This window comes from Marmota flaviventris, chromosome 10 (genome assembly GCF_047511675.1).
Source record: "Marmota flaviventris isolate mMarFla1 chromosome 10, mMarFla1.hap1, whole genome shotgun sequence".
Classification (NCBI taxonomy): Eukaryota; Metazoa; Chordata; class Mammalia; order Rodentia; family Sciuridae; genus Marmota; species Marmota flaviventris.
The window spans coordinates 20,612,741-20,637,000 of NC_092507.1; the positions used below are offsets into that span (position 1 = coordinate 20,612,741).

At 46.3% G+C, this 24,260-nt stretch overlaps 1 protein-coding gene across 1 annotated transcript; it reads left to right on the forward strand.

Moving 5' to 3' along the window:
* Positions 1-555: 555 nt before the first annotated feature.
* On the forward strand, positions 556-23,632 carry Smpdl3b (sphingomyelin phosphodiesterase acid like 3B). Its single transcript, XM_027937089.2, has 8 exons — positions 556-616; positions 10,038-10,251; positions 13,727-13,824; positions 17,889-18,032; positions 18,998-19,170; positions 20,407-20,587; positions 20,673-20,806; positions 23,267-23,632. Exons 1-8 carry the CDS (start codon positions 556-558, stop codon positions 23,630-23,632), a joined length of 1,371 nt encoding a protein of 456 aa, XP_027792890.2.
* The last annotated feature ends 628 nt before the right edge of the window (positions 23,633-24,260 follow it).

Consider the following 24,260-nt stretch of genomic DNA (forward strand, 5'->3'; position numbering starts at 1 on the left):
TTCATTTGTGTTTGAGCATCTTCTACTAGCAGTTAAGTTCTTTTGATGGCCAAAGCCAGCCATTTCATATGGTTTTGTCAGTTCTGCTGGGATGGAGTAATGTAATCAGAAAGTGGATATTTGCATTTCAGTGATTGAGGTTAGGTGAATTTTCTGGAGATTGCAGTTGCTGGTTGGACTGAAACATTTTTAATCCTACTGAATTATTTTGAAGTAAATTACAGAGATTATATCCTCTTGCCCATAATGCTTCAGTGTATATCCCTAAAAGATATGAACTCTTTCTAACACACATCTCCTGGCAAGATAGTGCTGCTCCCACTGAAGAGTGCAAAGGCCGGCCTTTCTGCCCTGACCAGTACATTTCCTCCGCCCACACCCTGCTGGGCAAAGGAGGAAAAGCAAGAGAAGCCTGTGCCCTGGATCACTTGGAACACAGGTACAGGACGGGAAGTTGTGCTCAGGCACATGTCCTGCAACAACAAGCTGGGAAGTTCTGGAGAACCTATTGCTGCTGCTGTTGCTGCTGCTGCTGCTGCGAAGAGATTGCCCAGCATGAGGTTGCTCAAGTGGCTGACTTTCCTGGCCCACTGGGTCGTCACCTGGGCTGAACCAGGTAGGGCGTCAGGAATGACTGTGATGTCTTTGTTTTGTACTGTGAACTTGGATTTCAGCAGGTCCTGGAAGCCACTCACAGGAAACAAAGTGCTGCTAAAAATAGCAAGGTAGGGAGGCTGTGGAGAGAGGCAGCAAGCCAGAAGCCTGAAGATTTTACCTGGGGCCAGGGATAGGATCCTGACTTTGTTAATGCCCTATGTGTGTAAGAGCCTGTGGATTGGTAGAGGTAGGAAAGATTCATGAACTCATTCAAAAAACACTGGTAGAGGGCTGGGGTACAGCTTAGTGGTAGAGTGCTTGCCCAACATGTGCAAGATCCTGGATTTGATTCCCAGCACCACCTAACAAAATAAAGCCAAAAAAAAAAAAATGTTGGTGGTGGGCCTTCTCTGTACCAGGCATTCATTATTCTAGGGTCCAGGAAGAAGGCAGAGAGGAAGACAAAGTCCTGGTCCTCACAGATCATTCCTTCACCTGGGAAGAAACAAACAAAAACCCAGATAAACAAATGCATAGTATTCTAGGAGATAAGTATTATGGAGAATAAGAAAATAGAATAGGGAGGTAGGGAATGCGGGGAAGGGGAGCATGCACAGAGCGTCCAGAGAAGAGCTGTCTAAGTGACATTCGCAAAGATTCCTGAGGCAGTGAAGGAGAGAGCCATGTGGATGTCAGAACATTCCAGTAAGAGGCCAGAAGATGCACAAGCCCTAAAGTGGATGCATGGGTGATATGCATGAAGAACAGCAAGGAAGTCAGTGTGGCTGGAGCAGAGCAGACAAAGGGATGACAGGGGATATCATCAGTGCAAAGGGGGTAGAGGCTGGGGCCAGCTCACAGGTAACCTTGAGGACAATTTTAAGGACTCAGATCTGCTCAAAATGAAATGGGACATCATTCAAGGGTTTTAAACATAATATGATTTGACTTGGACTGTGGTATTGGGAAGAGAGTGTAATGGGTTCAGGGAGTGTGACCAACTTGTCCTGGTTCATCTGAGACTTTCCTCCTTAAAATCCAGTGCTTTGGGAATTCCCTTGGTCCTAGGCAAACTGAATAGTTTGTCTCCTGCTAAAGGAGAAGCAAGAAAACCGGGGGGGGGGGGGGGGGGGGGGGGGGGAGGGGGCTGGGGTTGTGGCTCAGTGGTAGAGCATTTGCCTAGCACATGAAAGGCACCGAGTTTGATCCTCAGCACCACATAAAAATAAATAAATAGGGGCTGGGGATGTGGCTCAAGCGGTAGCGCGCTCGCCTGGCATGCGTGCGGCCCGGGTTCGATCCTCAGCACCACATACAAACAAAGATGTTGTGTCCCCCGAAAACTAAAAAATAAATATTAAAGATTCTCTCTCTAAAAAATAAATAAATAAATAAAGGTATTATGTAGTCTACAACTAAAATATATAAATATATATATGCAGGGAGGAGGCCACTGCTGTCATCCAGTGAGACGGGGTGGAGCTGGGAGCAGGTGGTAGAAGTAGGGGTGAAGGGAAATGCTCCAATCTGGATAAAATTTGGCTGTCAGATGCCTGGTGCGGTGGTGAAGGCCTGTAATCATAGTGATTTGGAGGCTGAGGCAGGAGGATCCCAAATTTGAGGTCAGTCTCAGCAACTTAGCGAGAACATTTCTCAAAATAAAAAATAGGGCTGGAGATGTGGCTCAGTGGTTAAGCACCCCTGGGTTAAATCCCCAGTGTCCCCCCAACCAAAAAAAAAAAAAAAAAAGATTGGCTGTGGGAGAGAAGGAAGGATCGAGGGCGACACCACTGTTTTTTGGCCTCAGCAAATGGAAGGATCTAACTGTCCTTTCTGAGGTGGGGACAACTGAGGTGCAGGACTCAGTACTTCTGTGTCCTGGCTGGAGTTCAAAGGGTCAGTGTCTCCTAAGGATCTCCTCTGGTCAGTCCACTTCTTAGACACTCAAGAGTAAAAGGGACCTTGGCAAAGAACTTTGCTGGTGTGACCAGGCATCTGCAGAAGCCAGCAAGGAGGAACACCAGTGTTAGGTGGTCAGGAGGCATTTTGCCTGGGAAGGACTGACCTTCAGAAGCTGAGACTTAGAGGTGGAAGGTACCTCTAGGAAAATCCCTGAGAGGACTGTTCCCTGAGTGGGCAACCTGCTCAGGAGAAGGCTATGAATGACAGTCCTCCTTCTGCCCTGGAGACAGATACCCCAGGACCCTGGGGGGATTTGACACTGCCCATCTGATTTGTGGTTTGGGAATGATAGAAAGAATCTTCCACTCCCTCACTCTTTCATTTTTAAATATTTTCTTACAAATCCAAATGCCAATAGGCACTTTAACCTCAGCCTAGGGAATGTCCTTCCTCCCTAATTGCACAAAGATATTCATTGTAGCATTGTTTATAATAATAAAAAATTGTCAGCAAGAATAAAATAGCTGAGTAGATTATGGGCTAACCATCTGGTGGAAAGTTTTCAAGACAATACAATGAAACTAAAACAATAAATAATATTTAGTACAAGTCACCATTAAAATTTCTACATATATTATTTTTGCATCATACTTTCACAACAGCTTTGCGAAGTATTATCATCCCCATTTTATAGACAAGGAAACTGAACTTTAGAGAAACATCTAGCCCAGGGTTACACATCTAAGTGTCTGAGTCTGGACATAAACCCAGGCTGTCCAGTTACACTCTGTGTATAACACAATGCTATATAAATACAAGCAAGCCACTAAGGAAAATAGTAAGATTTATTCCAAATCTTTTTTTTTTTTTTGGTACCATGGTTTGAATTGAACTCAGGGGCACTTGACCACTGAGCCACATCCCCATCCCTATTTTCTATTTTACTTAGAGACAGAATCTCACTAAGTTGCTTAATGCCTTGCTTTTGTTGAGGCTGATTTTGAACTTGCAATCCTCCTGCCTCAGCTTCCCAAGCCACTAGGATTACCAGTGTGTGCCACTGTGCCTGGCAAAAATAGCAAGATTTAACACTTAGTACTTACAATGGGTCAGACTGGATATTAGGCACCTGGCATACACTATCCTTTTGAAACTTATTTGAAAAATAAAAGAAAAAAATTTTAAATTTATTATTATTATTATTATTATTATTATTATTTGATGCAGGGTTTTACTATATTGCCCAGAATGGCTTTGAACTCCCGAGCTGAAGCCTTCTTAGTGGCTGGACTTCAGGGGCATACCACCCTGCCCAGCTTCATTTGATTTGGATAGCCTCTGTAAAGTAGGTACTGTTACCCTTATACCCATTTTACAGATAAGGAGTCCTTGGGAGACATAGCATCTGCCTGAGATAAGTTTTGTATCTTTCTACACATTATTTTGGAATTTTTTTTTTTAAAGATGGCATCTTGCTAAGTTGCCCAGGTTGGCCTCAAACTTACGATTCTCTTATTTCAGCCTCCAGAATAACTGGTATTATAGGTGTGTGCCATTGCACCTGACTAGGATAGTAGATTTTTAAAGTATTATCTTCTCTCTCCAAACTTGCTGGGATGTACATATGTCTAATTTTAAAACAAAAGTAATTTAAAAATAATTCCCTTGCAAGTTTTTTTTCCTCTTCAGATTCCATATCTTCCTGAAGTGCAAGAGAACATTGAGACACCCAGTCAGAGAGCAGCCTTCCCTGCTTACCTGAAGCTGTGGGGCTTCTACCTCTCCCTTCCTTGGCCAAGAGCTCTGGTGGAGGCCAAGCTGCTAGTGCCTTTTCCCCACCACATACCTGTGAAACTTTCCACTTGTTCCTCAGTTTCAAATTGCAGAGAAACAGACAAGTTCTTCCAGTGCAAGTTAGCATGGTAACTGGAAACAGCCTCTCAAGTCTGAGGGAGCAGGACCAGCTGGGGAAGGGGACTGATAGCCCCCAGAGTGTCTGGCCCGAGCCTCTGACTCCTTGTCTAACTTGGGGAGCTGCTGTGAGAGGAGTAATCCAGGTGGTTAGCACAAGTACAGCAAGTGTTGGTTTTGACAAAAGAACCCTGTGTGGCTTATTTTACAGAGAAGGAATCATAATCCAAGTGCTTTGGGATTAATTGCTGAACATCAGTAGCCAAGGACTGAAATAAGAATCAGGATCCCTTTGTGGTGTGGGTTATAATATAATAAAAGACAAAGTCATAGTATCTGGGAGGGCCTATAGAGAACCTTGTTTAGTGCTTTCCTCTCACACGGGAGGAGACAAATCAGAGAGAGAGAGAGAGAGAGAGAGAGAGAGAGAGAGAGAGAGAGAGGAGAAAGGAGAGAGGGAACAAGGGGAAAAGGGAGAGTGAGAGAGAAAGAAGAAACTGAGGCCCAAAGGCTAGTTTGGCCCAGGGAATGAGCCCTGGCTAGCTTGCTCATCCCATGGCCAGGTGCTCCATAGGAGATAACTCAGCCACACAACCCACCTTTGCTGAGGGCATTCTCATTTTCATCTTCCAGATGAGGAAACTGAGGCTCAGCTAGGGAAATACCTGGCTCAAATCACCATGGCCTGTGTGGAGGAGTGTTGAGAGCCATAGCCAAGTTGGGATGACGCCTGGCATTTTTGCCAGAAGGAGTGGTTGAGAGGTGACGCCAGCGAGCCATTAAAATAATGATAATTAAGGGAAGCTGTGTATAATTGCTATGACTGGATGATGCTGGATTGAAACAGGCTGTGTATTCAGTTGTGTATTAGACCCTTGCTGTCCGGCAATAGGGCGGCTCCTGCTGCCTTGGGAGCCCACTACTTTTGAGTTCTTGCGGAGTTCCCCATCCTGTTGAGCTCTTGCGGGGATTCCTGGAGAGTTCAAGTTGGTTGGTGAAGTTCCGGTGGAGGGAGTTCCGGTTGGTGTGTGGTGTTCCTGAAAGGGCCCCGTGGGTGGCGTTCCGGGAGTTCGGGCAATAAAGGAGTTCCTGTTTGAACCTACAAGTGCCTCATGGCGGCTCGGTTATTTTGTGCCCAGCCAGACTGCGGCAGAGGAGGCAGGATTCAAAATAAGATTTCCCTGATTGCAAATTTTATGTATACTCTTGCAAAAACAACCCACTGCCCCAAACCGGTGGGTTGGATCCTGCTCTGGTCCTTCCTTGAATACCTATGTGACTGTGAGCCTCTCTTTTGCTATCTATAAAATAGGGATGATAGCAGAGGAAAGATTAAGTGTTATAGTTAAGTGATATTGTGCATGTACATGATAAGATGCTGTTCAAGTTTAAAGGACCACATATAATAGATATAGATATAGGTTGGTAGGTAGATAGATCGATGTAGATACAGACATAGATATAAATATAGATAATCTCCAAGGTCATATTGACAGCTAATAGCAGAGTTCAGTGCACTATGATCATTTCTGTTCTTGAGAAGCTGAGGCAGGAGGATCACAGTTTGAAGCCAGCCTGGGCAATTTAGCAAGAACCTGCCTCAAAATAAAAATACTTGGATATGGGGCTGAGGCTGCAGCTCAGCAGTAGCACACTTGCCTGGCATGTGTGAGGCATTGGGTTCAATTCTCAGCACCACATATAAATAAATAAAAAATAAAGTTCTATCAACAATTAAAAAATATGTAAAAAAAATACTTGGATATAGTTCAGTGATAGAGTGCCCTTGGGTTCAATCCCCAGTGTCGCAAAAAATTAAATAAAAAAAATAAATAAAACCTCAGTATAAGAGTTTACAGTAAAAGATTTAAGCATTGCAAGTCTGTATAAAGCCTCCTAATTTTAACAAGATACCCAGGTGAGGCATCTGCACAGTGAAGTTTGGGAAGCTCTTGTCTAAAAGGTAGTGTTAGAGTAAAAAATTCCGTATACCTTCCAGCCTCACTCTTGGACCAGGGGTAATTACAGGTAACAGTATGGTATGTTGGAATTTTTTCTCTACAAGCCATTTCTTGTTCATTATTTTATTTGATGCTCACAGGGAACAGATCAGATATCAACATCCTTGGGCTCGGCAAAGCCAGGTGGCTTGGCTTGTCCAAAGTCCCTTGGGCAATACATGAAAGAGCTTGGATTAGAAACCAGATGACCAGGGTTAGGGATGAAGCTCAGTGATAGAACTTTGTTTAATATCAAGGCCCTGGGTTCAAACCCCAGCATCACAACAGCAAACAAACAAACCAAACCCACCCCCCCAAACTCCAGAAAGAAACCAGATGGCCACCTCCCACCTGGGTGCTCCCACCCAAGGTCCTGGGGCCCAGGATTTCTCCAACACATGCTAATTAGGGCTTAATTCCTTTGGAGTAGGGCCTGAGCCTTACCACCTGCAGTCAATTCCAAAGAAAACTGTGGTTCCTATTCGCTTATGGTATGTGTATTATAACATCCTCCTTCCCGGGCCTCAAGTCAGCCAGAATGACCTCAGCCAGGTGCAGTGGCATGTGCCTATATTCCTAGATACTCAGGAGACTGAGGCAGGAGGATCACTTGAGCCTAGGAGTTGAAGGTCAGCCTGGGTAACATAGTGAGGGAGTGGGGGGATGGTGGCTGAGGGTGTATATCTGTGGAAAAGCCCTTGTCTAGCATGTGCAGAGCCCTGGATTTGATCCCCAGCAACACACACACACACACACACACACACACACACACACACACACCAAAAAGAAAGAAGAAATGAAAAAATCCCCAGGGCACACAATAGTTGTAAGGATACAGTGAGGCAAGCATTTGATGGGCCAGGTTCCTAGCTGACATTCTCCAAGTGCTTCCTGGTTGACTCATCCTGCCCATGGTCTGAGTACATATTGGCACATCTTCCATATTCCAGGCACTGTTCTAGGTGCTCAGGACACAGAAGGGAACAAGACAGGCTCTGTGCTCTCATGAGCTGACACTGTACACTGGAGAATGGAGGATGAGCAAGCCAGCAAGATAACTCCATTTTTGAGAGTGCTCCAAAGAAAATAAAACTGGAGAAGGCCATAGCTAGTGACCAGATCAGGGAAGGTTTCTTTGAGGAGGTGACCTTTGGGTTAAGGCCTGAATGAGGAGGAACAAACAACAGTATGATGACAGGGGAAGACTGGGCACGGCTGGGGAAGCCAGGGAAGACGCCCTGTGAAGAGAATGAGTCATGGCTGAGGAGGCAGAACTGGGCTTAGCAGCAGATGAGGTCACAGAGATCCAAGCTTCCACAATGAGGTGACGGGAGGAAGAGCCACCTGCTTGGATCTCTAGCACTCTCTGCGGTTCTTTCCACAATCCTGGCCACCTCTGAAGTTAGGTCTTGGGGGATATGTGCACACACACACACACACACACACACACACACCCAACAGAAGGAAGTGCCAGGGAGGCTGGCATGAGTTTCGGTTGTACACACTTGCTAGAAACTGACAACGGAAATGAGTCTCCAGCACCAGTTTTGGAGGTGGAGAAATGTTCACTGTGAGCTGATGTCACATGGGCCAAATTGCTCAGTTTTTGTGGCTAACTGACAAACAGCCTACTTGAAGCAGGGAAATATCTCCTGTCAAGGTCAAGGAAGTGAGGAACCACAAGAAGGACAAAGGCCTCTTGCTGCATCAGCCTGGCCAAACTAGTCTGAGGCTCAGACACAGATGTGACCCACTCAGCATGTGTCCAGTAGCTGTGCCCACCTACTAATCGGAATGGGGCAGTTTGATCTTTTACTCTAGCTTAGGGTTTTGCCCCGCTATAGGAACAATTTCAAATACATTAGGGATCACAATATGTGTGAAAGGGTTAAATTCCACCCATTATAAGCAAAGACTCAGTTTGAATTAAAAAAAAATGCAGACATATGTTGTCAATAAAAAAAAGCACATCTAAAATAAAATGGCGGGCTGGGGCTATAGCTCAGTGATAGAGTGCTTGCCTTGCATGTGTGAGGCACTGGGTTCAATCCTCAGCACCACATAAAAATAAATAAAGATATTGTGTCCATCTACAACTAAAACAAAAAAGGATTTAAAAAATAAATAAAATGGAATTGTTTTTACTCCCTTAGCAATCATGTCTCTCTGGGAGGGGAGCTGAGCCATAGGCTACCCCCCACCATTGACCATGGGATCTCAGACACGTTGGCCTCCAAACCTTAGTTTCCCTATCTTTAAAATAGGATAATGATCAAAACCTCCCAGGGCTGTGGTGAGGATGACTGTACAGTGTATGGGAGGGGTAATGATTTGCTTAATCAGTCATTTACACTTTAGTCTAAACAAGTTTCAGATCCTTTTCTGAAGGTTTAGATCAGTAGAGGTGGGCAAGAGCTCAAGAAGATCCAGGAGGAAAAGTCAAGAGAGTCAGGGGCCTGTCCTGGATTCACATGGAATATCATGTGGCTTGGGTGAGGTCCTGGCTATCCAGCCCTGAAACCAACAGAAGCAGCCCAGACTTGGGTGAGAGATGTTGATTATGTGCTGTGAGTGACCCAGGAAGTGGAGGAGGAAGAGACAGCAGAAAAGTGAGGATATCTTAGTCTTCACCCTAATCTTAGCTAGAAACACAGGATTTAGGAAACGGGCCAGACCTGTTCAATCCTCCTTCAATAAGCAGTCATTAAAGCTGCTTGGTCTGGGTACACATGAGAAGCCCACTTTGTTTGACCTGTTCTTGGGATTCCTTTCTCCGTATGATGTCAAGAATATTTTTGTCATTTCAACTTCCCTTGGTTTGGAGCTGGGTGTAAAGGGAGTAAAAACAATGCCATTTTATTTATTTTTTAAATCCTTATTTTAGTTGTAGATGGACGCAATATCTTTATTTATTTTTATGCAATGCCGAGGATTGAACCCATGTCAGTGAACAGCACCACTCCCAGCTGCTTGAGCTGCCACCCTGAATCCAGAATTACCGTGGTTCACCCACACCGGAAACTCAGCCCACACTGAATCACCTTCCTTCTTCTCTGATCTAGTACTCGAAGACTTTGTTGCTGCCCATATCCCACAGGGTTTTTGCTGGTGTTCATTAGTTAGATCTTCCAACTCATTTGGGGTACAAGTCTCCTCCAGTAAAAATTTTTGTATGTATTCCACTGGCAGATGACAGGATCTGGCTATAGCAATGGGCTCAGAGAGTGACCTTGCTTGCCTGGAGTCACACAGCCCATAAATGGCTCCAGAGCCTGAGCACTAACCTCTATTCACTCTTGCCTTTGCTTGAAAACCAGCACCCTAGTCTGAGCATCTTGAGGGTCATGAAGCCCTATCCCCCATACGGCCACTATGGATGCTGGGGTGGGCAATAGAAAGGGTCTTGCCAAGGGGCACGGGTCAGGGATGGAGGAAGCCTTTTCTCTGCTCAATACCATCCTGGTCAAAGCCTGGCTGTTGGGCCCTCGTTCTTGAACCTGGGTTCCCAGAGAGGGCCTCCGTCCACCTGTGCAGCATGTCCGCCCCAGCCCAGCTTCCTCTGGACTTCTTTCCCATCCAAGCTCACAAAGGGATCAGCATTGAGAGAAGGTCTGTTTTCCTCTGCAGGGAAGTTCTGGCACATCTCTGACCTGCACCTCGACCCCAACTACACAGTATCCAAAGACCCCCTCCGGGTGTGCCCATCAGCAGGCTCCCAGCCGGTGCCCAATGCAGGCCCCTGGGGTGACTACCTCTGTGATTCTCCTTGGGTCCTCATCAATTCCTCCATCTACGCCATGAAGGAGATAGAGCCGGAGCCAGACTTCATTCTCTGGACGGGGTAAGAGCAGTCATGACAGAACTCCCCTTCATGGGGCACCTTCCAAGTGGGTCTCTTGTCCTCATCATCTCCTTTAGTTCTCCCATCGGTCCTGTTTCAGGAACTTATGTAATTTGGCCAAGGGACCCTGGCTGATTCCAAAGACTCCTCTCAACCTCTGTGTTCTGGTCCCAGTGGATCACAGCCTTCACTGGAGCTGGGGACAGGGATATAGCCCATCTGGGCACCTGAAGAACTCAGGTTTTAAGCTAGGGAGGGATAAGAGAGCTACACCCTTTGTGTTTTAGGGACTTTAAGCCTGAGAGATCCAAATCCAGGGAAGGAAGAAGGGATGAGGATTGAAAGTGGTCCAGCTTCGGGGCCATGTGTTCTGGTCAGCTGCATGCCACCCCTGGGCTTCCTGGTGGCCCTAGAGTACTTGTGGGTCAGGGTACTACTTGTTATGGGGAGAGCTGGAGGGGTGATTCCCCTCAGCCACAGAGACTCACTTTCTGTTACTCCGACAAGGATGCAGCTGTAAGACCTTCAACTTTCCTGGGCACTTGTCCTCCTCCTCACTCAAGGGCTCCCCATGCCCTTGCCCACTCCCTCATTTGGTGGGTCAACCTGTCACATGCCCTGGGGTAGACCCTGGGGATCGGGGATGGCAAGCACAGACTTGCCTTCAAGGAGCTCAGTCTTGCAGAAAATGCAGAGAAGCCTCCAAAATCACAACATCCCAGTGAGGAAAGAGGGTCACCTGGGGCATATGGGAGCTTCACAGGACACTTGACCCATGTGGTAGGATTGGAGAGGACATCTTACAACAAGTGGTGAACCAGGGGAGCTGGGGAGAAGGGCTGGAGGGAGCTCAGACTTAGTGTTCATCTGCCAGCTTCCATGGACACTTCTGGAAGGCAGGATGAAGCCCACAATGCCCCTGGCTGTCCTCATTTATAAAGAAGTTTACTTCTCTGAGAGAGCTGCAAACCCTTGCAGAACAGCCCATGGAAATTGGATTTGTTTTCTGTGAAACAAATTAAATCCTCTCAGCTAGAAAAAAAATTAAAAAGTGGAGTTTTGATTCCATGTCATTCCTGGCCTGTCCCCAAGGGTTTGTCAGGACTAACAGCAATTTTTACTGCCTTAATGAGGGTATCAGAGACATGGTAGGATGTATTATGTGTGAACATAGCCCCTGGGGCCAGGCTGACTACATTCAAATCTTGGCCCCTCACTTTCTAGCTTATACACTTAGGAACAATTTCTAACCTTTTTGTTCCTTGTTTCTTTATCTGTTAAATGGGCCTAATAATAGAACCTATGTTGTAAGGTTATTATGAGGAACAAATGAGTAGATGTGGCTATTGTATTAGTCTGTTTTATGTTGCTATAACAAAATACCCAAGATTTGGTACTTTATAAGGAAAACAAATTTATTTAGATCTCAGTTGTAAAGATTCAAGAGTGTCATACCGGCATCTGCTCAGCTCTGGTGAAGGCCTTCTGGCTACATCACAACATGGTGATGGCATCAGGGTGGGAACACATGTGAGAGGGGCAGTCACATGAAAGGATAGGAAACCAGAGAGATCAGGAACCAAGCTCACTTTTTTATTTTTATTTTTGTTATTGGGGGACTGAACCCAGGCACTTTACTCTGCGCTACATCCCCTTTTTATTCTGCATTTTGGGACAGAGTCTTGCTAAGTTGCTGAAGCTGGCCTTGAACTTGCAATTCTCCCTCAGCCTCCCATGTTGCTGGATTGTAGACATGTGTCACCAGCTGGCAAGCTCACTTTTTTTTTTTTTTTTTAAATAACAACCCACTCTGGCAGGAGCTGGGGTCCTGTGAGAACTACCTTAATACTTCCTGAGGGCACACACCCATGACTTAATTATCTTGCAGTAGGGCTCCCAATCTCTTAAAGGTTCTACCACCCCCAACATTACCACACTGAGAACCAACCTTCCAGCACACAAATCTTTGGGGGACACACTCAAACCATATCCAAACTAAGCACAAGCCCAGTACAGTAGAGCACTCTGGTAATCCCAGAGCCTCAGGGAGCTGAGGCAGGAGGATCACAACTTCAAGGCCAAGTTCAGCAATTTAGTAAGGCCCTAAACAATTTAGCAAGACCCTGTGTCAAAGTAAAAAATAAAAAGGGCAGGGCTGGGGTTGTAGTTCAGTGGTAGAATGCTTGCCTAGCCCATGTGAGGCACTGAGTTCAAGCCTCAGCACGGCATAAAATAAATAAATAAACAAATAATAAATACATAAAATAAAGGTATTATGTACATCTATAACTAAAAAAAATTTTAAATAAAAATAAAAAAGGCTGGGGATGTGGCTCAGTGGTTAAGTACCAAAAAAAGAAAAGAACCCACCATAAATTAAGCCAGCTGTGAGCTCTTAGTAGCAACAGTAGCATTAGTGGTTAGCATTAAGCTAATGAACTTCCCTGGGTGAGAACCTAGACAGCCATTGCCTCACTGTTCGGTCTAGCTGAGGCCTTAGGATATGATTGTCTGGATTACCCCTGCCTCCTGCTACTCCCCGAACTCTGCCTGTCACCATTCTCCTTCCTTCTCCCCTCACCCTGCTGAGATTTTTAGGTGAACCCAAGAATTTAGGTCAGTTGAATGGGGGACAAAATGGCCTTGGACCTGCCCTAGAGAAGATCTGAACCCTGCACTCTGAAGTCAGCTCCAGTTTCTTTAGAGCTCTTTAGGGAAAGGAATAGAATTCAGAGGTGCCTCTCAACCCTGAGCTCCCTCTGGGCTTATAGGTGGGACTGGGACTGCAGAGTTTTCTTCCCTAAATGACAAAAATAGAGATGCAAACATATTTCTGCAACGATGTGATTCAGCCAATGGGGGCCCTCACCAGAAACTGCTCCAGACTGTTTGGACCACCAGTCTCCAAAACTATGAGCTAAATAAACCTCTTTTCTTTAGAAAGTAATAATGCTAATAACTAATATTAATGACAACCTAACAGATGCTGTTAATACATTATATATGTTATACATACACATATGTGTGTGTGTGTGTGTATATATATATATATATATATATATTTTTTTTTTCATCTCTATTGAAGTCTCATCAATACTCTATGAGTTGGTGCCTATTATCCCCTGTTTTAGAGATGAACTAGGCTGGAATTGTAGCTCAGTGGTAGAATGCTTGCCTGGCACACGTGAGGCACTGGGTTCAAACCTCAGCACCAAACAAACAAACAAATAAATAAATAAAGATGAGCTAATAGAGGCTCAGAGAGGTTAAGAACCAGGCCAGGGACCCACAGCAGGCAAATGGCAGAGCCCATGTTAGAATGCTTTTCTGTCTCTGCTCCAGCCTGACCATTCCCCTTCATGTGGATATGTGAAGCCCAGTTCCACAACTTTCTTCTCACTGCAGTGTTGTCCCTTCCTCTTCTTTTGTCCCTTTCTGTGTTTCCTACCCCCACTGTCTCTGTGGTGTTTTTCAGTGATGACACGCCTCACGTGCCCAATGAGAGGCTGGGAGAGGCAGCTGTGCTGGAAATTGTGGAGCGCCTGACCAGCCTCCTCAGGGAGGTCTTTCCAGGTAAGACTCTGCCATTGATTGGTCCCTGAACTCCAGATGGTGCCTGGCACAGGGGTACGACAGCAGCAGTGAGTCTTTTCTCCTCTGACCATGATGGCTGCTGCCCAGGTCCTCTGCCAGGTGCTTCACAGTGACCATTTCTTACCTTCTGCACAATCCTGCAAGGGACACGGAAGGAGATGCCTGTGTTTTACTACCTTCTGCTCCTTCTTTATGAACACTAGACTCAAACCTTTCTCATTTGTCTACACTTTTGTGGTGTCTTTGGGTAAGCATCATGTGGGCTTACACACATGTCCTGCTGTGTCCCTGGAGTTGGTATTTGCTGTCCTCAAACCATCCAGACTGCCAAGGCCTCTGGGAAAAGCTGATTTCTAGCCAAGGTGCTGTCTGTGTGCTTTCAAGGCCTTGTGAGCCTGGCAGAACAGACAGGTATGGAGATGGAGTGAGGCAATGACTTTGGGGCACACAACAGGGAGGAGAGGGTCCGTATGCCCCATCTCATGTTGAATATGTGTGTCAGTGGGCTCTGCCAAATGCGAGGTCCTGGGGCCTGAATCAAGTCCACAGGCTGCCAGCTGGGGACTTGAGATAGCTGCCCACACCCTCTTCAGTTCTAGTACAGCTGCTCCTTCTAAAAGTCTTGATCATGGGTCCCCAGAATCCAGATATGGAACAATGATAATAAAAATAAGTAACAGTTGCATTAATAACTGAGCCAAGTGTCCACACTGAGAATTTCACATTTTAGCTCATTCATTGTCATGATAGTCCCAGAGAGGGAAGCTCTTACCTGCTTACCTTTGCTACTGAGCCTTTGGGTCAAGTCCACTGGTCAAGGTCATGTGGCAAGGGTGAGGCCCTAAATCCTAATCTGAACACTGTTCTTAACATCACTCCCTCTGCCTCCTCCCCTTAACATAAAACAACTAGGTCAAAGAGATGCCTGGAAGCTTCCAGCTTATTTAACTCAACCTTTTCCAGTTTATTTAACTCATGCCCAAACCAGATGCATTTGGGCTTATTTATCTTCCAGCAGATGTTACTACTTAGGGTCAAACCAGGACATCCTCCTCACCCAGCAAAAGGTACTATTACTCCAAATCATACATAGGGAACTGTGGCTCTGAGCTAGTCACTTTCTAGGGAAGAATTCACATTCAGGTCCAATTTGAGCCTCTTTCCTCTGCTCCACGTGGAACTTCTATAATAGAAGTGAAATAATGAATAAGAAATTTTTTTTTTACTCTGATTTAACACACAAATATAAATGATAAGATTTTGTAATCTAGGTCACCCTGGCACATTTATTAAATTTCCTAATATCTAAGATGCCACTGACTAAATGATATGTCATTATTTTATGTATGGCCAAGAAGACAATGCTACCAGTTGAGAATGGCATAGTGCTTTCTCATGACCATCATGGGAAGACACAACTCACTTTTAGAGATGTTAAAATGAGACCAAAATGGAAGAGAAGAAATGAAACATTATCTTATTGGAGAATTATAATAACAGAGGCCAAACAGAACACCCCCATTTTAAATAAGTAAGGTCAAACAATTTGTTCGAGAGAAAGTGGTAAAGCACTTGTCTAGCATATACCCAGCCCTGGGATCAATCTCTAGCACCCCAAAATTAATTTTTAAAAAAGAGGAGGAAAGGACACAGAGATTTCGTGTTCTATATCACCTGTATGACCACCAGTCACTGAGGACACTGGCCCTGCCTTGCTAGCATGCAGGTTTATAAAATTAAAAACAACAACAAAAACCAGATCCTAATTCTTACTCTGCCACATTCTGACTGGGTAATCTCATCTAGACTCTGTTTTCTTCCTGTGAATAAAAGAGAACACTGGGACCTGTCTCTGCCCCCTGGGTTGTTATGGTGATGAAAAAAGGTAACCCATTTACTCATTTGATTAATCAACAAAAATTTATTGAGCACGTACTATGAGTGAGACACCACTATAGGGGCTGGGGATAGGACAATAAACAAGATACCAGGTCATGCCCTTGATGGAGCTATCATGTCCAGTTGTGCCAGGGCAGTGGGGTAGTTGCTGAAAGGCCATATGAAGTCTTGCAAGACGCGCGATTTGTTGGGGGAAAGTTTACAAGAGATGAGTGACTGCTCCAAGGAAGTTCAGAGGCAACAGGCTGACAGATAGCACCTCCTCCCTCAGGGCACTTTGTCAAGCAGAGCCTCCTCTCCCCTGTGGCATTTGTCCAGTGTCCTGGCTGGATGAATAACACAGATCCTTTCCATAGTACTCTCAGTTCTGCACCTGTCCCATTCAGAGAGGAGTTTTATATGTTGGGCTGCAGAGGCAGTGACATCATCAGCATTAGCTTAGTTCGCCTGTCTGATCAGCATCCTCAGGGGCAACTGTCCTGGTGTATGTGCAAGAAAGCTTTCTACAGCTTTCTACTGAGTGTCGTAGTCCCCAGTGTGTGTAAGAGAAAGCCAGTGTCCTTCAAGATATATGTATCTGAAACTTCTGGCCGAGGCTTCCCGTCATTGTTCCCTTAACTTGGCTAGGTTCTTGGGAACAGAAAGGGGGCATTCAGGGACATGATGTTTCCCTGTTGCCTTTTCTTTAGGGATGATACAGGACCTTATGTTTGCAAGGAGCACATGGCAACAGTTCAAAAAAAAATGAAGTGATTCCTTCCCTTCTCATCTGCCTTTAGGACCCTGGGGGCTTGTGCTTTTTTTTAAAATAATTCTTGCCTTTTTTTCCTTCACTTTTTTTTTTCAGAGCTGGGGATTGAATCCAGGGCCTTGTGCATGGTAGGCAAATGCTCTACCACTGAGCTGCACCCTCAGCCCTTCCCAGGATTCTTAGTGGCTGTTGGCATGTACTTTAGAGAGCTGCTTCCGGGCAGTTAGGGTAAACCATTAAACAACCTCCTCCTGATTCAGAGTTCTTTGCATTTCCAGATCATGTAGGTTATACATGGCAATGGGCTTGTTAGAGGCATTCGTTTCCCAGCCCGGAATTGAAGGCTCCTGTTTCTCACGGTGGTTCAAGGTCACTCCCTGGGATGTATCAAACTTGTATATGAGCAAGGCCCGTGTCTCTGAGAACAAGAGGGTCTCCCCCTACCCCTTCTCTTTCTAGAGGGGTTTTTATGCATTATCAAATATTTGTTGTGCACCTACTGTGTGTCAGACATAGAGCCTAAAATAAAATAAAAGCAGTAGTAAGGTTGTTAACAAGGAGGAAATAAGTCCGCTGAGCTCTCCTATCCCACTGTACATATTCACAGGCCAATTCCTCAGGGAGGCATCCCCTAATCCCCCACTTTCAGACCTTCATTATCACTCCCATAGCAAATAACCTGCCCCCCCAACCCTTTTTAAACAGCGCTCATACCTCTAATTACTCAATACCTAGTAACTTACTGTGCTGCAGATCCTCTGGGACTGCGAGTGAGAACCTGGCTCCCAGGTCTATGCATTGACACACAGTAGGTGCTTAATAAAAATTTGTTGACTTCATGAATGAGAGAAACTTCTAAGTCCTCTCAGAGTGAATGAGGCTGTTCCCCTAACAGTAAGATGGATCTGGAATTGACAAGGTATCAAGTGGCTGCTGATGATAATGAATTATTTAGACCCTCCAACTTTCCCCTTATCATCTGGGGCCTCCTTATGACCAAAAAATTTTCTGCTGGGAATGGGTTTAGGGGCTGGGATCCTTCAACTCACTGCTCTTCCTTCCCAGACTTGATCAAAGTTCAGCCAGATTTTATCAAATGTGGTTTTCTAATACTTATTTTTGTGTTTTCTTCATCTGTTATTGTTCTTTCCCATCAGCTCCAATGGCCAGTAGTCAACTGAAAATGGCTAACTCCATCAAGTCTTTTACATATTTAAAAAAATTTTTTTGTAGTTGTAGATGGACAGAATGCCTTTATTTTATTTGTTTATTTTTATGTGGTGCTGAGGATCGAACCCAGTGCCTCACGCATGCTAGGCAAGTGCTCTGCCATTGAGCTACAGCCCCAGCCCTCTTTTGCATATTGTAAAAATATTTCTTCCTTTCCTCCCAGACACTAAAGTCTACGCAGCTTTGGGAAATCATGACTTTCACCCTAAAAACCAGTTCCCAGCACAGAGCAACAACATCTACAATCACGTAGCAGAATTATGGAGACCATGGCTTAGTAACGAATCCGTCACTCTCTTCAAAGAAGGTACAAAAGCCATTTGCTACTGTAAGGAGCACTTACTGTATGATCTAATTTCATCTTCACAACAATCCCTTGAAATAGGTACTGATTTTATCCTTATTTTACAGATTAGGAGATTGAGGCCTGAAGGTATCAAATCCCTTGGTTGAGGTTGCACAGCTTAGCAAAGGCAAGCTTGAGAGCAGAATCCAGGACAGACTCCAAAGTTTGTGCTTTTAACCTCACAGTATTAATGATGATCATAAGCCAATAGATATTCAGCATTTACTGTATGCCAGCGTCTCTTAAGCACAGTTCTAAAATCTTCACAGCAACCCGAGGAAGGAGCTGACTTTCAGCTCAACCTGGTTTGACCCTTGCCACCATTGACATTGTGGCCTGGATATGGATGATTCTTTCTTATAGAAGGCCATCCTCTGTGAGAGTATTGTAGAGTGTTTAGCTTCAACCCTGGCCTCTACTCACTAGATGCCACTCACACACCAGTTGTGACAACTAAAAATTTCTCTGAACATTGTCAAATATTCCCTGGGTCAAAACTTTCCTGGTTGAGAACCACTGGTCCAGAGACCCAGCCAGCCCCAGGGGTGCCTGACCCTTTTCTTCCCTTTCCTCTGTCTCCTGCTGCTGGGACTCCCCATGGGTCTAAACCAACCACAAGTCTGCAGCGCAGAAGCCCATTGCTTTAGTCTGAACAGGTCAGCTCCTGGAACAGATAGCTGAGTGGAGGAGGGTCAACAGTGGATCCGGATGGGCAAACACACATTATTGTTATTCCCATTAGAAGATGAGGAAATTAAGACATAGAGAGGTGAAGTAACTTTCTCAAATTGCACAGCTAATGAATGACAGAGCCCCTGGTCTTACTCCTCACTGCCCCTCGTAGGGGAAAGGTGGGAAGGAGAAGGTGGGAGAGTGAGGTGGAATCGGGCAGGAGCCCCCTTCAGATTCTCCCTGTGACATCCCAGGTGCCTTCTATTCTGAGAAGTTGCCAGGTCCGAGCAGGGCGGGGCGCATCATGGTCCTCAACACCAACCTATACTACAGCAACAATGAGCAGACAGCTGGCATGGCTGATCCGGGCCTGCAGTTCCAGTGGCTGGAAGATGTGTTGACCAATGCGTCCCAGGCTGGGGAGATGGTGAGCGCTCCTGCTTCTTCTTCCCTCTCTTCTGGGTTACTTCCTGAACAAGTTTCCCACTTGGCACAAACTCATCTGCCCACCCTGAGATGCACACATCTTAGAAGGGGCAGCTTCTACTCCCACGACAGCCCTGTGGGCTAGGAGGGTCCTGGAGCCTGTGTAGATGAAGACCTTGAGGCCCATGGGAACAGTGATGGTCCCAAGTCACCCAGTAAATGATGGAGAGGAGGTAGAACCCCAGTCTCTAGACCCCAAGTTCAGAGCTCTTTCCACTGCTCCTACACCACCCTGGCCACCTGAACTGTGCACTAGATCTCAGGGGGATGCCCTGGCCTTGAGATGTGTCCATCTAGTCTGCTGGGCTGGCACCTCAAGGACTGGCACAGTGTCTCATGGGCCTGAGTTCTTGCACTGCCCAGAATGTTCCAGGAGGGTATCACGGCTGGTGCTCGTGAGCGCTCATGAGCACTCATGATGCCAAGCTCAGTGCTTTTTATGGATGATCTCATTTAACTCTGAAAACTCCACCAGGTAGCTGCTATTCCAGATGAGAGACAGCTGACACTCAGAGAGTGACACAGCTGGTGTCCAAGCAGCAGTTTGACTCCAAAGCTCATGTTCTTAATCCTGTCTCCTGTTCTGTCTCCTGCAAAGGTGGCCGAGTAGCCAGGGATTATTAACCAAGTGACTCAGGGAGTGTAAGACATGAACATACATGGCTACGTAGCATATGCTACATAAGAATGCTCAAGCTCTCTGAGAAGACTAGTCTTAAAAGGAACAGGAAGGCTTCATGGAGGAGGTGATTTTGGAGCAATGTTCGGAAGTAGGGGTAGGATTTATAGAAAACAAGAAGGGTTCTCCAGTTGGCACGCCTAGCATGGACAAAGACACAGAGGTGGGAAGGCATGTGACTCACCTGTTTTGGGGTATAGAGCAAATGTCAGGGGAGAGAATGGGAGGAATGTCGGGGAGGAGATTCTTGTGAGCTGCCCACCTGCCTTTGGGAGATGGGCAGTTTTTTTTTTTTAATATTTATTTTTTTGTTTTAGATGGACACAATATCTTTATTTTATTTTTATGTGGTGCTGAGGATCAAATCTAGTGCCTCACGCATGCCAGGCGAGCGCTCTACCAATTGAGCCACATCCCGAGCCCCGAGATGGGCATTTTAAGAGGTAGAAATGAGGATCCGGAGAGAACATCTGTGTCCCGGACACCCCTTCCTTGCAGGTGTACATTATTGGCCACGTGCCCCCCGGCTTCTTTGAGAAGACACGGAACAAGCCGTGGTTCCGGGAGGACTTCAATGAGGAGTACCTGAAGCTGGTCCGGAAGCACCATAGAGTCATAGCAGGGCAGTTCTTTGGGCACCACCATACCGACAGCTTCCGGATGTTCTATGATGATGCAGGTACTCGATCTGGAGGGCAAATGCCAGCATGCCCCCCTCCTTCTCTCACCAACCTCTCTCAGTCCCACTTTGTCTCTCCTAAAAGGTGCCCCCATAAGCGTCATGTTTCTCACACCTGGGGTCACCCCGTGGAAAACCACATTACCTGGAGTCGTCAACGGGGCCAATAATCCAGGCATCCGGGTGTTGGAGTATGACCGAGCCACACTGAAGCTACAGGTCAGGGGCCCTGGGTCTGCTGGGGCCAGAGGAGGAGGGTGAGAGGGACTTCCTTAACTCTCAGCCAGCCAGCTTACCTGCTGCCGACCCCTGAGCCTCAGGAAGGTCAAGCTACTTCCACTCTTCTCAGGCTCAGGTTCAGAACCCTGGAGCTGCCTGCCACTAAAGCAAGTCAGTTCTTCCCCAAATCCTCCTTCGTCCAGGATGGTTGCCATAGCCTCCTTCCCTGTCTTCTTGTCTCCCACCTGACCTGCATGCAATAACCCAACCACTATACACAAAGAAGGGATTCATCTCTCTGAAGCACTGCTTTCATCCACATGAGTGGGATGCCTTGGTGCAAGCCTGTAATCCCAGCAACTTGGGAGGCTGAGAGAGGAAGATAGCAAGTTCGAGGACAGCCTTGGCAACTTAGTGAGGCTCTAAGCAACTTAACAAGACCCTGTCTCAGAAATAAAAAGTGCTGGGGATGTAGCTCAATGGTAAAGTGCTTCAGCGTTCAAGCAATCCCAGTAACAAAAACAGACAACAAACTGTCCAAATGTCATTCCAGTGCCCTCAAGATAAAGTTGGATCTCCTTGGCTTGGTATTTGAGGCTTCCCACACTCTGATCTCAAGTCCATTGCCCACCTCTTCCCAAATACTGAGTAGGCTCTAGGCCCTAACTTGTCAAGCAAGCCCTCACCTCCTAAGATGGCTATGATTGTTGAAATGCCAAAGGAATACTATTCCTTCATCTATTCAACAAAATGTTGAACATGAAGCCTCTGTGATATGTCTTGTTCTGGCTCAGGACATTGTTCAAGCTTGCTGCCCTTTTAGACCTGATGTTCTGACAGGAGAGAGATAATAAATGAATAGGTTAAAATTGAGTAGGGACAGAGAGTACAGCCAGGAAGGAAAAAACAGGAAGAGGAGAAGGGTAGCGATGGTAAAGGGTTTTGTGTGCTCTTAGGAGGAAAGGGTCACAGGCAAGGTGACATTTGGGTTCTGAATCAATTGAGAAATTGAGCCAGGTGGGCGTCTTGGGAAGACAGAGGGAACAGCAAGTGAGAGGCCCTGGGGTGGGAACGTGCTGGGCGCATTAGGGGAAGAGCACAGGGTGGCCACAGTGGAAGGCACAGGGAAGAGTGGAAGGGGTGAGGCCAGGTCATGCAGGGCACAAGACTCTGAATTGGGAGGGTTTGGGACAGAGCAAAAAATATTCTGACTTACAGTTTTACAGAATCACCATGTATGCTGTGCCAAGAACAGGTCACCAGGGCAAGGGGAGAAGCAGAAGGGCAGTTAGGACATAAGTGTCACAAAAACCAACTTCAAGATGATGGTGGTTTGGGCCAGGGTGGTGGCAGGGCACTGGTGAGAAATGTCTGATCCTGTAGGTATTTTGGAAGCAGAGTAACTAGGATTTGCTAGTGGACTGGTGTGGGATATGGGGCATGACAGAGAGGAATGAAGGAGGATTCTGAGGCATTTGGCCTGAGCACTGAGAAGATGAAGTTTCTGGTTACTGAGACAGGGTGACTGCAGGAAGATGAGGTTTCAGAGGGAAGATCCAGTTTGGCATCCAAGTAGAAATGGCTGGGAGAAGCCAGGCATGGAGGCAACTGTCTGTAATTCCAGTGACTTGGGAGGTTGAGGCAGGAGGAACACAAGTTTGAGGCCAGCCTGGGCATATTGATGAGACCTTGTCTCAAAAATAAAAAAATTAAAAAGGACAGGAAAAAGCAAGTTGGAGGAGGGCATTTACAGTCAGGGACAGGTGAAATCATTTAGGTTCTTGATTCTCATGTAGAGAAAGAAGCCTGAGGAATCTTAGAGTGTGGCTTGGGGCTGGGGTATAGCTTAGTGGTAGAGCACTTCCTAGCATGTGCGAGGCCCTGGGTTCCAACCCCCAGCAGTGTAGCCTGTTGTCCATGTTGGCACTTAGCTTCTCCTTTTGTAAGTGTAAGTAATAATGTAATATGCCCAGATTGTCAGCTCTCATCCATACATGGCAGATCTTTGGTGGCCACAAATTTAACTGGAAAGGGTCTAGGACCTTTCAGATTCTAGACCTGAAGATGCTTCTGGGCCCTAAGGAGTCTTGCTTGAATGTATTCTACATCCCCATCAACTACAGTTCTATAACCTCTGTCAACCGGCTACTCCCTTATGGAACAGAAAATAGGCAGTGGGGTAAACAACCTGGGTCCCAATGCTACCCATGCCACTATATGACCCTGGTCAAGTGAATTAACTTTTTTAGGCCTTCCATTGTCTCATCAGTAAATTGGGGGTAATAAGCACAGTTACCTCATCAGAGGATGTCTGCCAAGCATACCTGGTAGGTGGCTACACATTCACTAATAGCAGTCATTATTACGACTATAAAGAATGTAGGGGTAAATGCAAGGTAGAATTAGGGGTGCAACTAAACAACTGCTCACTGCTCACCTAACCCTGTGCCCGCTCTTCAGGACATGGTGACCTACTTCATGAACCTAAGCCTGGCGAACTCGCAGGAAAGCCCACGCTGGGAGCTCGAGTACCGGCTGACTGAGGCCTATGGGGTGCCAGATGCAGGCGCCCGCTCCATGCACTCTGCGCTGACCCGCATCGCCACCAACCAGGGCACATTGCAGCGCTACTACGTCTACAACTCAGTCAGCTACGACTTAGCATCCTGTGGTGAGCCTTGCCGCACAGAGCACGTGTGTGCCATCCAACAGGTTGCCTTCAATGCTTATGCCACCTGCCTACAGGCTTTTGCCACTGCGCCTGAGCCCCTGCTGCCACTCCTGCTGGCATCATTTCTGGGCCTGCACGCACTGTTAGCACCGTGACTTTGTTTGTCCCCGTGCTTAGCTCGTCTTCCTCCTGGCAAATTGGAGCAGCACCACCCCCTGAACTTCACCCCCATTTCCCCGCATCCGAGGGGAGTAAACTAGATTGGGACTGCCGGATCAGAAAACGAAGCCCCAAAGACTCCTCCAAAAGCACATTTCTTTAAAGTTTCATGTCTTATCCACAAAACAATGCTCATGGTGCATTTTATTCTGTACATTATTCCTTTTAATATGTAAGTGATGTTTAAAGTGGGTCACTTGCAGTTCAAGTGCACTCAATCACCTGACAAAATGAACCACCATGAAGATGTGCCCTGTCCGTCCGGTGCTCCTGGTGTATCCCCTGCTCAAGTCTAAACTGAGCACCTGTAGTTTGCAAAAATACTGCATTTAGGGATCAGAATATGTCTTTCCCTCCCGGCGCCCCGCCCTCGTTGGGGTTTGCAATAATGTAAACGTAAAGGATCACGGTTGTTGCCTGGACTCTAGGCTCTAGTTTTCCCGCCATTCTCTCCTTCTGGAGTCTCCAGGCTCCTGAATGTAAAACCAGTCAATTAGAAGCCAGCCAAGCAAAAGGCATCGGTCTTCCTGGCCCTCGCAGCTCCACTGAGCTGGTCCGAGAAAC